Raw genomic sequence first — 16,612 nt, forward strand, 5'->3', positions numbered from 1 at the left:
AAAAGCCCACTAATGGATATAGGATTGAATGTCATTCCTGACACATAATATGTGACTCTTTGGCCCTTTCCCCTGTGTGATTTGGCAAGCGAAGGCTTTCAGGCACAAGCTGCCAAAGGACTCCCCCTTGCAGGGAGCAAGGCCACAGCTGCACAATCTTGGAAAACCCATGACCTTCTCTCAAAGACAGCTCTCTGTTTTTCCTTTTCCTTCCCCGTTGCACAGGCTTGAAGCATCACACTGCCCATGACCTGCCTGCAAGGGCATTTGACCATCTGGTCAATGTCCTTGTCTGAAGCACTGGTCCAACACAGGGGCTGTGCAATGGACAGGAAGCAGGGTCCTGGGAGAAGTGGTCACCCATCTTCCATCCCAACATGCCTCTGTGCCTCCCTTGCCACATCTCCAGCATGAAGCCACCTCAATTCACATCACTAGAGGACCGAGTCAAAAAAATGTCATGGGGTTTGTTTGCATCACCCATGGGCTTATCTGAGTGCAGAATACAGTGCCAGAAATACCAGCTGTAAAAGAAGTCTCCTGCCCAACCTCACACCCAAAGTAGGACTATCAGCAGGCACCAGAGCAGGTAAGCCATGGCTTTTTCTCACTTAAGCTTGAAAACCTCCAAGGTTGACCACCCCACATCTGTCTCAAGGTTACACTACTCTCCTGGAGAAGTTCCTCTGATATCCAACCAGAACTGCCAGTGGCACAGTTTATGGCCATTGCTCTTCCCTATAATGTCTGACAATGCTGAGAATTTTGCACCATATTTGTAGTTACTGTTGAGATAATCACCTCTTAAACTGCTTTTCACCAGACTAAACTAATCCCAAATTAAACTCCAGTCATAATCCAAAATGTGAGGTTTTCAATATGAGGTCTTGCTTCTTGGATGTTTGCAGTGGGTAGTGTGTAGGTAAGATTACAACTCATTCATTCCCTGAATATGACATCGTCTCTGTTGAGAGCAAGATGAGGAGTCTATTAAAATACAAAATGTTTAAACTCTGCTATACCATCATATATTGCCTACAGCATCCATGAATTAACTATAACAATGTTAGAGTCAAATCTCATTATTTGGCTCACTTCTGGTTGGTGCTGAGCTCTTACTGAGGATGATGGTATTCAAACATCTTGATGTATCAAGTATATTTAACAACATGCATATGAGAGCACTGATAAAAACTGTTTTAAAATTGATTTTTCATATATATCTGTCTCAAATCTGTAACTGTGAAGGATTAGACAAGGCACAAAACTGGTGCAGTAATGTCAGAGTTATGTGCTTCCCCTCATGGCATGTGAGGTTTTGAACTAATTTTTAACTGGGCTACTAAGCCCAAAAAAGGCAAATCAGAAAACAGATCCATAAGCATTTCTGGAGTTGAGCTGCAAAGCAAAGCTTTCCAGTCACTTCACAAGAATTTTGGTTACTCTGTCTCCTTTAATTTAGCTGCTGCAAGGAGTTATTTTAGTTTGTTGCTCTGACTCAGAAGGATGCAACATCACATTGGTAGCACTGAGTTGCAAGAAACTGTATTCAAATGCCTAGAAAATGTGCAATAAAAGATGATGAAAAATGTATCCTGGAAACATTGTTTTCTCTAATGGTCTTTGTTGGATGACAGGGACAATTTGTAAGTTTTCTTTTCTCTGTGTCAATGAACTGAAAGGTAATGAAGAGCTGCTGCCCCAAGAGAGCTGGAGGCAGCCCCATGAGATTCCCTCATGCACATATCCTGCATCCCACAGCCCACATAGTACCTCCACCTCACACAGGCCCACATCTCAGCACACTGCTATCAGGAATTTACTCTCTGCAATTCTTGGTAAGTCACTGAATCTTCCTCTGAGTCACTTTTTCATCCATAAAGTGGAGGTAGTATTTACCAGCCTTCATGAGCTGTCACAGGGCTTAATTTCTTGAGAAGCACAAAGACCCTGGTTAGACTCAGAGGGAAGGAAAGCAGCTGAGAAATGCCAGGCATTACCTTGAGGTTTTCTCCAGCTGCTGTGGTGGTGCTGGCCACTTCATCTCTCTCCCACTGGGCAGCTCTCCCTACCCGGCCACAGCTCAAGGAACCTGGGGCTTGGCTCCAGCTCCTCCCAAATTTAGGGGTCTGTAAGACCTAGGACACCCATCATTCAGCTGGGTGAGGGCCCACCAGGCTGCTGCTGCTGCACTGCAAGATGTAGGAGACTGACAGCTATAGGGAAGCCAGAGAGTCCTCCCCATCCCCTGTCCCTCCACAGCAGCAAGAGCCCTGTGTGGAGAGAAAGTGAGGAGGAGAAATATCAGGAAGATATGGCCATAGTCTCCTACCAACAAATGCTTTTCCAGTGCCCTCTTCTGGAAAACGTTTTTGGCCCAAGCAACTGTTTCATATAAGGTAGTCTGAGACTGGTGGTGACTTGCCAAGAGCTGCAGGAGCATCCCCTAGTTCTTCACACCCAGGATCTGCTCTGCCCCTGTGTCTGGTGGAGCTGGGCAGCTGCTCATGCCCTTCAGAGCAGCTTGGCCAGACCCTCAGAGCATTAGCCAGGAAGCAGGAGGCAAAGGACATGCCTCCTTTTTTGTACCTGAATATGCCTGAAAGCTGCCCTTGACTGTCTTCTGCCACAGGCACCCAGGGGTCCTGAACTGGAGCACCTCCTGCAAACATTATGCTCCTCAAAGCCAGCCCTTGTCATCACCAGCTCTCAAGGATCCTCCAGAGACAAGAACTGGAAGGAGGATGAAATATTTGGTAATGCTATCATTTTGAGGAGCTGATAAAACATTGCTATTAAGTAACTGCAAAATGCATCAGTTCCTCAGGTAATGGCATTCTGTCATTGCTTTTGTCACCTCTTTCCCTTGGAGCAGTCCAGCCTTTGCTCTCCAGCCTCGGGTACAGCTCCATTTTGTCTCACACCAGGGCAGTGCCTACCCACTGGCCCCTGTCCCCCTGCCCCAGCCAAGGTCAGCCAACTGGGATATGGCTGGGGACAGCCACAGGCTCTTCTCCTGCCCCAGCCAGAGGGGAGAAGGTGGAGAGTACCAGAGTTGTGTTGGAGTGCTGGGGCAAGTGATGGCCATTGTCATTATCCAGACCACAGCCCCTGCTTTTGAGCCAGCTCAGTGAGCAGCTGAGCTGCTCCCTGCACAGCCCTTCCCTTTCCTCTCTGTCTGCTTTTCCAATGCTTAATTCCAACTCCGACTACTCTGTGATTCTGCAATCCCCGTTTATTCACAGTCAACAGAAGAAAAATTAAATTAAATTATATCTGCTGCCCACAGAGCCAAATCTAGAGGAATTTGAACCCCATTATTTGTCCTGTTAACTGGCAGGGGACATGGTGTGAAATTCCTCAGGGGTTTTGATGAGTTATCTCAGCAAAGACAATGCTTGTGCAGCGGCCCTGCTGCAGCAGAATTACTGTTGAGGGCAGGTAGTGTCCTTAGGACCAGCTGATGTAGGTGCTACACACTGGGATGGTTTTCCCCACTCCTTGCTCTTATTTACAAAACCTTCTGTAATTCATGCCTGGATGTGTGATGACATACACACACATCAAGTATATATATACATATATTTAAAATACTTTAGGACATTTTGTTCCTTCTTTCATTAAATTATTTTAACCAAAACCAGCACTTCTGTCCCCTGAAGTTTCTTTTGGGTGTGTCTCAATCCACTTTTTCTTCATTATCTGCTTGATCTTGGTGTTTTCCTTTATTTCAATCCTTTAAGGGATTGTTTTGCAGCCCCAGCCTGGTGCCCTCCACCCCCAACCCAGCTCCAGAAGGCAGGGGATATGGAGTGGACAGGGATATCCCATTGATCTGCTTCTGCCTGAAATACAGTGGGTTTTCCAGCTGAGCTTGGTGGGAGAGGTGGGAGGATGGAACCTCTGAGGCCAGTGAGCACAACCTTTTGCTTTGGATACCTCTGTGAGAGCATCCCACACCCCACAGCAGCCAGCATTTCCCATCACTTTTCCCCATGTAGGACAGAGGGTTTTCTCCACCTTGCAATGCTCACTGGCCAGCTCTGCAGGAGGGTAGGGGCTGCCCAGATGTCTGCTTTCATAAAGCCATTAAAAGAGCCTTCGGTGACTTGGAGATTGGGAGCAGGAGCACCCCGAGCTCTGTCCTGCAGCAAGGGCTGCAGAAATGTTCCTTGTCACTTACAAATGTTCCAGAGGTGGCTGGGTGTAAAAATCACTTTTTCAGCATGGCAAGGGTAGCTCCATCCTCCCACAAACATTGACAGGGCAGGAACTCAGTCCACAGGGCAGGGACTTAGTCCTTCTACCATGGGGTAGGGCTTGAACTTTTTAAAGAGAGGGGGAGAGGGGCAGAAAATGTTTCTCCTGACAAGGGCAGAAAGCACAGTCGTTCAGGGCTAAACCAAGACTGGATTGAAAGGATCAATTGATACCTTCTTACACCTTCCATGGACGCTCATTTCTAAAACAAGTCAGTAATACAAAATAACCTTACAGTAGTAACAGCTACCAGTGTCAGCACAAGAGCGGATGGGAAAACTCTGGTCATTGTTACGGGAAGTGTTTTGGATAACACTCAGTGGTCAGAGATGCAGGCAGGGGCAGCATCGCTGCGGACAGCAGCCAGGGCCGAGCACAGCGGCTGCGAGAGCCGCACAAATTGGATGGTTCTGTCGCCCACTGACATGCCGGGTGTGACACACTCCGGGTCCCCTGCTCAGCAGCGCTTTCCTCCACCATCTGCCAAAGCCGTCGCTTGAAGCCGCAACCCTCCGGCCTCCTGAGCCGCTTTTTCACGCTAAGGGTGCGGTACCGACCCCGGAGTACCGAGCCGGGGGCACCGAACCGGCGGCGGGGACGGCGCGGGCCATGCACCTGCCGGCAGCCGGCAGGGCTGGGGTCGCGCACATCACCCCGCAGGGGGATCCCGTCCCGGGCGGCACCACGGGGGAAGGGGCCCCGGGAGGGACGCAGCCCGTGCAGAGGCTCGGCGCGCCCGGCGCACGGCAGGGGCCGGGCGGGGCGGACGGGGGGCGCGCGGCGCCGTGCGCATGTTCGGCCGTACGTCACAATAGCGGCGGTGGGAGCGCGCCCGGTCCCAGCCGATCGCGGCTGGTTTGAGCTGGTGCGTTGCCACAGCGACGCCGCGGCGCTATAAATACGAGCGCGGCGGCCGTGGCGAAGCTTTGTCAGCCGCGGCGCCCCGCTCGCTCCGCCAGCCCCGCTCCTCCTCAGCCGGTCCGGCGCTCCCGCCCGGCTCCGCGCACCGCGCCCGGCTCGCAGGAGGAGGGGGAGGCGGCTCGGAGCGAGGGGATCGGCTGCCGCGGAGGCTTGACAGCAGCTCCGCCACCGCTGCGAGGTGAGGCGGGCGGCGGGATGCGCCGGGCTGTGCCGGGGAGCGGGGCCGCGGCGGAAGCGGCCGGCATGGAGCCACGTGTCTGCGGGGCCGCTGGCAAGCGGCGCGGCTCGGGCTGGGCGCCGGTGCTGCCGCCGGGCACGGGGAATCCCCGGCCCCGGCAGGGAGGCGGGAGGCTCCGGGCGGCTGTAAGCGGGCCAGACCGGCTCCCCGGCTCGCCTGGGGAACATTGGCGGCGCTTTCCGGCAGCGAGGGAAGGGACGGCCCCGCCGTGGCCGCCGGGCTGTTTCCGGGGTGGGGAAAGGCAGGTGCGTGGCAGGAACAGGGCTTGGGGCGGCGGGCTCGCCCTTGGGCCGAGGGGCGCCGGGGCGCTGCCCCCTGCATACCCGGCGGGCACTGGCCTGGGCCGGGAGCGGATCAGAGAATAACAGAGTAGTCTGAGTTGGAAGGGACCTTGAAGAACATCCAGGTCTAACTCTGCCTACGCAGGACAACTTCCACTAGACCCGGCTGCTCTGAGCCCCGTCCGACTGGGCTTGAATACCCCGAGGGATGGGGATTGAGCCCTCCTCCCGCGGAGCGCTGCTGCCCCGGGCGGCTCGGGTGGGAGCTGTAAGGAAGGCGCACCCCGGGGCTGACAGGCGCCTCCTCGGGAAGCCGCAGTGTCAGGCTGGGCGGGCAGTGCCCCGCTGCCGGGCCGGGCAGCGCAGCCCCAGCTCGGCCGCGTCAGGCTCCTCTGCGGGACCGTGTGGCTTTACAGGGCGTCGGTGAGCGCGGCGCAGCCGGCCCCGTCCGTGCAGCCCGCAGCGCTCTGCAGGCTCCGGAGTCAGAGCCGCCTCGGGCACCTTTTCTAGACGCAGCTTGGCTGTTTGAGTACCGAGCCTGCAGGCATGACTCAGCTCTGTCTAAATACAGCTGCTAAATAGGGGAATGTTCTGGAGAACAAATTCTAAATGAGCATAAATTGCCTTTCTTCTGGGGAGCTGCAGACACTTTGCACACAGTCCAAGTAGAAACATCCTTTGGGAGACTACAGTTTGCACCTACATGACCGTGTTCTGTCTATATGCTGTGTAATTACACTGTAGTTAAAATTGTGCAATGAGATGGAAAGCTTGCAAGAACTTTTTAACAAAATATGTTGTGGCCGGTAAAAGTAATTTCCCTTTTACATGTTAAAAGGAAAAGTGCTGTTCATGCAGCTCTCTGCAGAGGGGAGGTTAAACTAAATTCTTCCTGATGGTGTTCACATCTCTTAACCACAGCTCAAGTCCCTGAATGGCTTTCTGCAAAGCTGCAAGTCTATGATGAGATGCAATTTCTCCTTAGTAACAAGCACCTCCTGAGAAGTGTTTAATTTGCTGTTTCTTATGGTCCTTTCAAAGAGGCTTTAAAGAGAAGACTTTAATCCAGCTTGTGGTAGAATTATCACTGCACGTGAATGAGAGCAGAAGGAGAATGAGGTTCAGTGGATTGCTGGGTTTATTGGAATCAAAGCTTAATCTAGTTTGATTCTCAAATTTGATTTGTCTCTGATAATTGAGAAATTATCAAAAGATACAAAGTAGTTCTTGTTGCCATATGTTTCTGAAGGTTGAAATGAAGCATAATTGCTGATGTTTCAAAGTTATTCAATACAATTAAATGAATGTTTTTATATGCATATATGGAATTAATGATTCTGTTGGTTTTAGAACCTTGTTAATCTGTAACAACTATAAAACATCCCTTTTCCATTGGTTTATAGCCAAACTTTTTGAAAATAAAGGAAACAGTAACATAACTTAAAATTAGTGAATAATTCAGAGTTTGCATAATTTTCAGTCCTAGTCTGCATGACTAGTTTGAATGTAAAAATTGCTGAGAGAAGGAAGAGGGCTGGACCCTGTTACGTGGGTGACTTGCAATGCTGAGGTCTTTGAAAGGTAGCACACACTCTGCTTAACAGCTTGATGGAGAATGCTGCTGTTCTGTATTTGGACTGCCCAGTGAAAGGGTGGCCCATGGGTATCATGGATGGCAGAGGAGTGTGCTTTTGCTCTTTAGTTCTACTTCTCAAGGGACTTTCTACTTAGCAGATAGATTTCTGTTAGCAATGAAGATTTGTAATGGACTGCTGTAAAATCCTGTTCTAAAGTGCTAGTTGGGATCCCTGTTAAGACTTTTTCTGCAGGTCAGAGTTACGAACCAGTCTCAAAGTGTGTATCTGCCACTCATGACAGCTGAGGTTCTCATGTAGCTTGGAGGTCATGAGTAGAACAGGGAAGCTCTGACTACCAACAGAACAACTTCAAGGAAAGCCCTGTTCTCATGTCTGCTTTGTGCATAGTCTGAACTGTATTGAGAATCCAGGTATTTACCTGGCTTGGACCTAATGAGAGTTGTTACTACTCAGAAGTAGTAAAGTCTTGGATTATGTTGGCAATAACAAGTAAACCCTTTCTTCTGAAACTGGTGAGCTAAAATAGTGCTTAGGAGTTAAAAAAAAAAGTTTTAAGTAGACGCTAGCCATAGTATTGATAGTGGAGGTGAAGGAAAAGAGAGCAGAAACTTCCAGGGAGCCAGACTAGTAATAACTGACAGTATTTATTTGATTGGTTTTTTCTTTGAGCAGACTCAGAGCATCATTGAATTGTTGAACAGAGAACTTGCCTTCCAGCTAGCAAGATTATTTTGGCCTGCCTCCTTGGTTCTGATTACATCTGTTCTGTCATTATGCAAGTGCCTAATGTGTGCAGCTATTAGTGATCACTATAGGAGCTGTATAATTGTAAATTATATGAGCACAAAGTAGTGGTCATATAATGACTATATGAATCTAAGTGAAGTATTGAATATAAACTATATGAACTCAAATCAAGTAATTAACTTTTTTTTTTTTTTTCCCCAGCACTTCATACCCAAGTCCTTTCACATAAACCTGAAATCTTGGAAGTCATGAGTAACTTCAGCAAAGAAGAATTTGAGTTGACCTTCCTTGATGAAGGTTTCACTGCCAAGGATATCCTTGACCAAAAAATAAATGAAGTGTCATCTTCTGTAAGTATGATGGGAAAACCACTACATTTCATGATGCTACAAACTTATAAACTAATAGAACAAGTTGTCCTTGCAAATGATCCACAAGACAGCCCCCTCAAATGCTGACCTCTAGGCTTATCCTGTTATCTCTTGTTTGTAAGGTTAAGATGTGTGTTTGCTCTAGGATGATAAAGATGCCTTCTATGTTGCTGACCTCGGGGACATTGTGAAGAAGCACATGCGGTGGCATAAGGCCCTTCCTCGGGTGACCCCCTTCTATGCCGTAAAATGCAACGACAGCAAAGCTGTTGTGAAGACACTTGCTGTTCTTGGGGCAGGATTTGATTGTGCCAGTAAGGTGAGATCTCAGCTGTCTTCTGATCTGTGATGCTCTTTCTGTGCAGCCTTACAAGACGTGTTTGTGTAAAATTAAGCATAACTGAGTGGTGTTGCTTTTGTTGTTCTCATTACATTAATCATCTATGTAGAAATTTCTTCTAAAAGTGTAATCTGTTCTTTCTTCAGACTGAAATACAACTGGTACAGAGCATTGGTGTGCCTCCTGAGCGAATAATATATGCAAATCCCTGCAAACAAGTATCTCAAATCAAACATGCTGCCAGCAGTGGTGTGCAGATGATGACATTTGACAGTGAAGTAGAACTAATGAAAGTTGCAAGGGCCCATCCAAAAGCCAAGTAAGTAATGTTAATTGTTCTGTCATTCTTCTATGGATTCCCAAGATACAGAAGTATCTGCTTTATCTGAAACTTGTTCTTCATTGGTTTAAGGTAGTCTGCAAAACTGTGAAATGATAAGCAAACTTTTAGCCAGTGAAATCTAATCTAGTAGAGTTTACTGGCACTTTAGGAAGGGATACACAGAGCAGCTTGTGTCTTTAAGCTCAGTCTCATTCTGAGATCATAGCTGCCTGGTGATGTCTGTTACACTGAAACCATCTCATTTTTTCCTGTTTCTAGGTTAGTCTTGCGCATTACCACTGATGACTCCAAAGCAGTCTGTCGTCTGAGTGTTAAATTTGGAGCTACACTTAAGACTAGCAGGCTTCTTCTGGAGCGTGCAAAAGAACTTGACCTTGCCATTGTTGGAGTTAGGTGAGCTGACAGTATCAAAACACAGTCATACCAAATAAGTTTCCTTTAAATAGTCTACCCGAAAAGAGAGATGCCTTTGCATGTGATGGCATGAGTTTATAAAAAACTTCTTGAGTAATTTGCCAAATAGCAACTGATTTTTTGTATCTTTTTGTAGTTTCCATGTTGGAAGTGGATGTACAGACCCAGAGACCTTTGTTCAAGCCATTTCTGATGCCCGCTGTGTGTTTGATATGGGAGTAAGTCTAGTTCTACTTTCTCTGGAACCACTGCTCAACTGTTGTGGCAAAACTGAATGAAGTGTACAACTGTTATGAGGTTAAAAGCTAGCTAAGTCACTGACTTGATGTTGTTGGAATTTTTTAGGTCTTGGTAGCTTACTTTGACCACTTGGCAAAACTAAAATTGGCAGCTCCAACTCAAATTACTGTTACTTGAACACGTGTTAGCTCTGTTTCAAGTGTTAATGAAATGACTTCACACTACTTTTTAAGCTTAAATGATAAATTATAAACTGACATAAATTACAAACTTTTCTTGACAGTGTTGCTGTTCATTTCGTTTTAGGCTGAGCTTGGCTTCAATATGTATCTGCTTGATATTGGTGGTGGCTTCCCTGGCTCTGAAGATGTCAAGCTTAAATTTGAAGAGGTATAGCTTTGCTAAGAAGTTCTCAGGTTGTGGAGTCTGCTTTGAGTGTTGATCTGGATTAAATAAAATCTTGCTTTTTCTGTTTGTATGCAGGCAGATTTGCAAAAATGTGTCTGCTTGGTCAGAAATGTAATTAAGAGGGAAAGAGGAATTAATCTGAAAACTAGAAATTAGATGAGCTCATTAGATACATAGCTAAATGACTGCACAAACATGCAGAAGTCTCAAAAAAGTAAAGCCAGTTTTAACTACAGGCTTAATTCTCACTCGACATAGCCTTCTTCCAGCTGGTGCTGTACTGGAGACTGAATAGATTGGCACTGCTCCCAAATAGGGTGAAAGGGTATCCTGAACCCATACTGTCCTTAGGGGTGGCAGCATATGAGATCAGTGTTGGATTTGATTTTGGGCTAGCTTTTGGATAATTTTTCAGTTGTTCAGTGTTTTCCAGTCTGCTTTACCTCAGCAATATCTCTGCTTTCAGAAGAGGCAAGGGGGCTGAATATTGCTGGGACTTCACTTAAAGCAATGTTGTCAGAGCAGCTTGCCTTCTAACCCGAGGAGGTGTTAAATGTTACACATTAACATAAGGGTACAGCAGGTTACATGAAATGTTTTCTTATAATAGTGTGAGCTAACATTGTAGCCCTTTTGGTACCTCCTAGTGAAGTCTGGCTTCTCATAGTGCAGTATGGGCATGTGTGAGGCATCCAAGTAAATTGTGTCATTGGGCTCCACGGCATGATACAGTCATGTTGTGGTTGGAGGCAGCTTCATGATAACTTCAGAAACTGGAAACAACTGTTCATGAAGGCAACTGAATTTCAACTATGATGGTAAAGCCTCTGTATGCTTATGATCCCATGAGATGACATCTTTAGGGTTTAGTAAGCTGTGGAATAGTGCATAAGTAGCAGCACTACAAGTGGACTACAAATCAAATTTGGAGTGTGGGGACTTGCAGGGCATTAATGATGGTTTAATGAGCCTAGGAGAGGTGATTTCCTTCAGCCTCAAACATGACCTGTTTTGTTTCTTAAACTAAGCTGCAAGTGGTGTCTGCTTTTCTTGCTTTGTATTTAGTATATAGTGAATTTAATTGCAAACAAGGTTTTGAATGAGAAAAAGCAAAAGCAGTCAATAGAAATTACAATTGATGTTACATGTTTCACTAGTATATAATTTTGAATTTGAGGGTCTTACTTCATCTCAGACTTCTAGGGTAGCACCTGAGTAGCTGCTGAAATATTATTACTGGCATCTGATTTTTTTCCCTAGATCACAAGTGTAATCAACCCAGCACTGGATAAATACTTCCCTTCAGATTCTGGAATAAATATTATTGCAGAGCCAGGAAGATACTATGTTGCATCAGCATTCACACTGGCAGTCAACATTATTGCAAAGAAAATTGTGTTAAAGGAGCAAACAGGTTCTGATGGTATGTAAATCAAGACCTAGACTTAGATCTAGCCCACTGTGTGTGTCTTTCCAAGACTTTTTCTCACTGGTGTCTTGACTTCTTCCAGATGAAGATGATGCAAATGACAAAACTCTTATGTACTATGTGAATGATGGGGTCTATGGATCATTCAACTGCATCTTGTATGATCATGCACATGTTAAGCCAGTCCTGCAAAAGGTATGCCTATTCAGAAATACCACGTGCTAGTCACATATCATGGGTGTAGGAGAGTCCTTGTCACAACAGTCACTTCTCAGTTCACTGCTCCCTTCATGTTGCCAGACTCTGGTGTTTAACTTACGAAGCACACAGTGGAATTAACTCAAAGCCAGAGGTGAACAACCTGCAAGCAGCTCTTCCTTTTCTTCAGAGGGGGAGTGTTACACTATGATATTACTTCTGGAAGCTCTGTTTTGATAGTCAAATAATTAAACTCCACTCTCTTCTTTAGCGGCCTAAGCCAGATGACAGCTGCTACTCCTGCAGCATTTGGGGACCAACCTGTGATGGCTTAGATCGGATTGTTGAGCGCTTTAATATGCCCGAGCTGCAAGTTGGTGACTGGATCCTATTTGAAAACATGGGTGCCTATACTGTTGCAGCAGCTTCTACTTTCAATGGATTCCAGAGGCCAGCAATACACTATGTGATGTCAAGACCAGCATGGTTAGTAACTAAGTATCTTGATCCATCAGTACTTCCGAGATCACTGTAATAAATAGATTGCATCAGTTGACTACCCCTTAACAAGCAAGGGTAGTTTTGGTGCCACAGCTCTTGTAAATCTCTTCCCTGTGTAGAAGAAGGCATTGCTTCTGAAAGCTTTTGCTGTGTGGTTAGAAAAATGTTGATGCTACTAATTATTTTGCTGTACATGCTTATAGGAGAGATGCTTTTAAAGGGGCAGTGTTAGTAGACTTCATTAATCTGGATTCTAGCTAGTGTTTTCACTACTGCACAACATAGAGAATCATTAATTCTTTACAATTAGCTTCTGTCACTTGTAATCAGAGGCCAGTCAATCACAGTTATAATATGTTGTCTTCTAAATTAGTAGCTGACTTTAAATCCTGACTGCTGGATGCAGTGTTGCTTCACAGTATGATGTCTATGTTTGTTTGAGAGCTATTCCTTGGTTTAGGTTGAGCTCTGGCTCAGTGCTCAGTGCAGAGTGCTAGATCTCCATGGGAAGTTATTAAACAGGTAAGTAAAGAAAGCAGGACTACCTTTTAAGTGCAAGGATACTGTGAAACTGCAACTTAAACAGCAGTTTAAAGTAACCTGTGTGCTCTGCATTGCAATACAGGTTAATGGATTGCACCTTCTGTAAAAGTGGGGTTTCCTGTAAGAGGAAGCCCTTACCTCTCCACTGGTATCTGCCTGCTGAACTGGCAGAGGACTTTTGGGCAGAAGTGTTACCCTAAAGCGTGATTAGCTCTGCTATTGGATTGTTTTTGAATTTATTGAAAATCTTTAAGCTCAGGGAAATTCCTGACATAAAAGTAAGAGGAAGCTTCCTCTATTCTTCTACTAACCCTGCCAGTATAATCAGGGCTTTTATTTTTTCTTTCCCTTAGTGTAACCTCCAGTCGATTGAAGCATTTTTCAAAACACATGAAGCCTTTAGACTTCCCTTAACACTCCAAAACTGTGTCTAATTGAACTAAAAATGGCTCTGTGGGAGAATAATTTGCTTTTTCACTGTATCACTAGGTTGCTGTTAAAATTTAATACTTGGTCTCAGGCATGCTGAGCTTAATTATACAAACATAGCTGTAATCCAAGGCCACAGCACAGCCCTCTTTCAAGCCTATGTGTATTTTCTGTTTTGGCAAGAGAATTGTGTGATAAGGGCTGGCCCTTAACTGAAAGGCATGCATCAATGAGATTATGGTGCAGATCTTTTTGCACAGGACAGGCAAAAGTCTTTTGGAATGTCATGTATATATTCTAAAGATGAACAACTAAATTTGTGACTAGAAACTGTGAAAGATAAAGGACAAAGTGATTACATGTGCCTTAAGTAAAAACCAGTAATACATGGGGAGCCATGAGTGGCACAACTGTTTGCCTTGCATACTTAAGATAACTAGAACTGTAAGATGACACCAAGCTGAGTGTTGCTGTTGACACACCTGAGGGATGGGATGCCACCCCACACCTGAGGGACCGGGACAGGCTTGAGAAGTGGGACTGTGGGAATCTTATTAAGTTTAACAAGACCAAGTGCAAGGTGCTGCACCTGGATGGGAGCAACCCCTGGTATGAATCCAGTCTGGGGGGATGAACAGATCCAGAGCAGCCCTGCTGAGAAGCACTTGGAGGTGCCTGGTGGATGAGAGGCTGGACTTGACCCAGCCATGTGCCCTCGCAGCCCAGAAAGCCAAACCTATCCTGGCTGCATCCAAACCTTTCTGTGAATCTATGAACTAAGTCCAAAAACTCAGTTAACTGAAGTTCTTATGAGGTTGTGTTTTAGTACAGCTCTTGTCTGAATATGGAAGGAGTTGCTTAGTTCTCACCAGTCTGGTCAGCTCCTTTATATTCCTAGTCTGTTACCCATATTTTTTTTTTATTCAAGTTACCCAGTAATGTGAGGGTGTGGAATAAGTGACACTCAAGTTGTCAGGGATTTTCACATCTGAAATTCTGAACTACTGGGCACTAAGTCAGTAAATTTATATAGCATGAGGTATACAGATGTAGCTGTGTGGGTGCATCTTTGCAAATCTAAATCCTACATCAGCTTGGTATTGGCACTTTCCCTAAAGCCTAGCCAGCCACAAGTGACCTGCATGGATTCTGCTTTTATTGTTTTTAATTTTTTCCCTTTATGATAATAATATCAGGATTGCAGGTGATGCATAAAGAATTCATTTCATACTGGCAATTTTAAAAAATGTACCTTACATTTTTAGGTAGATTGCAGTGAAACAGTTTTTGACTCTTTTTTTTTCTTTTTAGGCAACTAATGCAGCAGATCAAGGAGCAAGGATTCCTAGCTGAGGTGGAGGAGCAGGATGTTGCTAGTCTGCCAGTCTCTTGTGCCTGGGAAAGCGGAATTGAATATCCAGCAACTTGTGCTTCAGCTAGTATTAATGTATAGGTAATATTTAGTAACTAAGTGCAAGTTTAGTCATTGAATTTAGGGCATTTGGGGGACTGTTAACTTAATTCTTGGTAGAATTTTTAAGTGTTTTTTTTAACATTTAGGTTTGGCATAAATGCAAGAAAAATGACTAGGAGATGGGTCACAATTATCTGTGTTCCTATGGAAACTATTTGAATATTGTTTTATATGGATTTTTATTCACTTTTCATGTATGCTACTAAAGACTGACCCTCAACTGTCAAACAAGTATTTGTAGCTTGTGTATGGCAGAACGGGCTAAGCTTAGTGCTTTGTGACCTACCTGTTTTAAAATAAAGTATATTGAAATAACTGGTCCTGTGTTTCATTAGTCTGTAGAAATTAATGTGTCATAGATGGCTCATACAGCATATGTGAGGGCAGACCAGATGCTGCAAGCCCAGAACTTACTAATAAATGGATCTCCCCTACCCTTGCTCTCTCAGCTGAAGTGAAGGAAAAGCCCCCTCAATGGATAGGGAAATGGAATTGTCTTTTTTCATATGTGATTAGAAGAAAGTTGACTGCCAACAAATTGAATACTTTGTGAACTCTTGTGAATTCACATTTGTTTTTCACTGCTGAACATGTGTGTACCAAGTTGCATATTGCTGGTTCGGTGCAGTGCTGGTTTTCTGCAAGTGCTGTTACCAGCACTGGTGGCTGTTTATAAACATATCTAGTCATTAATGAGAGAATACAGCACAGGCTCCACGGGTGGCACACTGCTTGTTATGTGTGCCAGAACTGTAATATGTTGTAGGAAAAGCCAGGAAGCTGAAACTGTGGCTGACAGGCTCTGTGACCTGTGTTGCCTAGGGCTTCAGTATAAAAGAGATAAGAAAGGGGATTTGACATCTTTTGTATGTGCAATACGATTAGAAGCTCTTATTTAATGTTATTGAAAGATGTGCTACCCTTCTGCCTTTGGATTAAATGTGATAGCTCCTAGTATTTTCTACTTAGTGTCATCTAATACAGGGGGTGTTGGTGAGAAAATCTGCTTATTGAAGCAGAACATTCTGACTTATCTTTGACCTATGCTAGTTTGGTGCTGCTTTTTGCACTAAAATTAGAGGATGTTTCTGATAAACTAATTGGTCCTACAGCTGGATTTTATCTATTTGCCAGAGGGTCCTAGACTGCAGGCATGCCATAGCAAATGCCTGATGTGTAAAGAGAAAGATCTTAATGTATTGAGTAAATACTTAAAGCTTAAGCTAACTTGGAGTAAGTGTTAAAATTTGAAAGGTTGTCCAAAGGTTGGCATTGCTGATAGAAACAGTGACTCCAGAACAAGAGAAATAAAGCTGTGTACAAGCAGCTCTGAAAGGCAATGTTTGACCTCCATTCTGTGCTTCCAGCAGAAACTCTCCATTAGCTGAATTAGTAGGGTAAACAAGAGTGATGGGTCCTCATTCCTGAGTCTCTTGAAGCATCCCAAGTGACTTTATTTGCTTTATTCCCAGCTTCAAGCTTGTGATTAAAATAGCACTTGCCTTTATTCTTATGCATATGGCAGATTTCAGTACATACACATAGTGGAGACCTAGCCTTAATCTCATAGAAGCACACTGCATCCAAACCAGGGTTTCCTTTAGTTTCTCCAAATTCAGCTGGAAATGTAATGATTCTTACATTACTTCTGTAAACAGAGGTAGTAAATACTAACCAAATGTTAATACTGTAACAATTCCACATCTTGCTCTGCCAAAACTAAGTGCATTTGAACAGGTGTGCAGAAAATATACTCTGAAGAGCTGCACTTGTCTAAAGGACAGGTAGCTACTTTTTCAAAGTGCCTGTTTGAAGGCTGGGGCTGTTTTGAGTCAGAAGGAAGTTCAGCTGTAGTGAGACCTTATGTGATACCTGCA

The 16,612-nt window shown here is 45.0% G+C and overlaps 1 protein-coding gene across 3 annotated transcripts; it reads left to right on the forward strand.

The window, feature by feature from the left end:
* Positions 1-5,080: 5,080 nt before the first annotated feature.
* Positions 5,081-15,050, forward strand: ODC1 (ornithine decarboxylase 1). 3 transcript variants are annotated; one of them, XM_041420307.1, is made up of 11 exons: positions 5,081-5,125; positions 8,247-8,395; positions 8,562-8,735; positions 8,903-9,075; positions 9,358-9,492; positions 9,650-9,731; positions 10,060-10,143; positions 11,422-11,584; positions 11,673-11,785; positions 12,060-12,274; positions 14,573-15,050. In XM_041420307.1, exons 2-11 carry the CDS (start codon positions 8,294-8,296, stop codon positions 14,712-14,714), a joined length of 1,383 nt encoding a protein of 460 aa, XP_041276241.1. In that variant the 5' UTR covers positions 5,081-5,125; positions 8,247-8,293; the 3' UTR covers positions 14,715-15,050. The 3 variants fall into 3 exon arrangements, with proteins under 3 accessions (XP_041276241.1, XP_041276231.1, XP_041276252.1); XM_041420297.1 differs by having other exon boundaries at positions 5,097-5,359; XM_041420318.1 differs by lacking the exon at positions 5,081-5,125 and adding an exon at positions 5,543-5,664.
* The last annotated feature ends 1,562 nt before the right edge of the window (positions 15,051-16,612 follow it).

The sequence above is a fragment of the Onychostruthus taczanowskii genome, unplaced genomic scaffold, assembly GCF_017590055.1.
Source record: "Onychostruthus taczanowskii isolate IOZ18803 unplaced genomic scaffold, ASM1759005v1 scaffold11, whole genome shotgun sequence".
Taxonomy (NCBI): Eukaryota; Metazoa; Chordata; class Aves; order Passeriformes; family Passeridae; genus Onychostruthus; species Onychostruthus taczanowskii.

Bases quoted from the DNA above. Each gene is read 5' to 3' on its own strand.
- ODC1 (XM_041420307.1), top strand. From the start codon at position 8,294: ATGAGTAACTTCAGCAAAGAAGAATTTGAGTTGACCTTCCTTGATGAA. The intron at 9,076-9,357 runs GTAAGTAATGTT...TCCTGTTTCTAG, and splicing joins AGGGCCCATCCAAAAGCCAA to GTTAGTCTTGCGCATTACCA. The intron at 10,144-11,421 runs GTATAGCTTTGC...TTTTTTCCCTAG, and splicing joins TCAAGCTTAAATTTGAAGAG to ATCACAAGTGTAATCAACCC.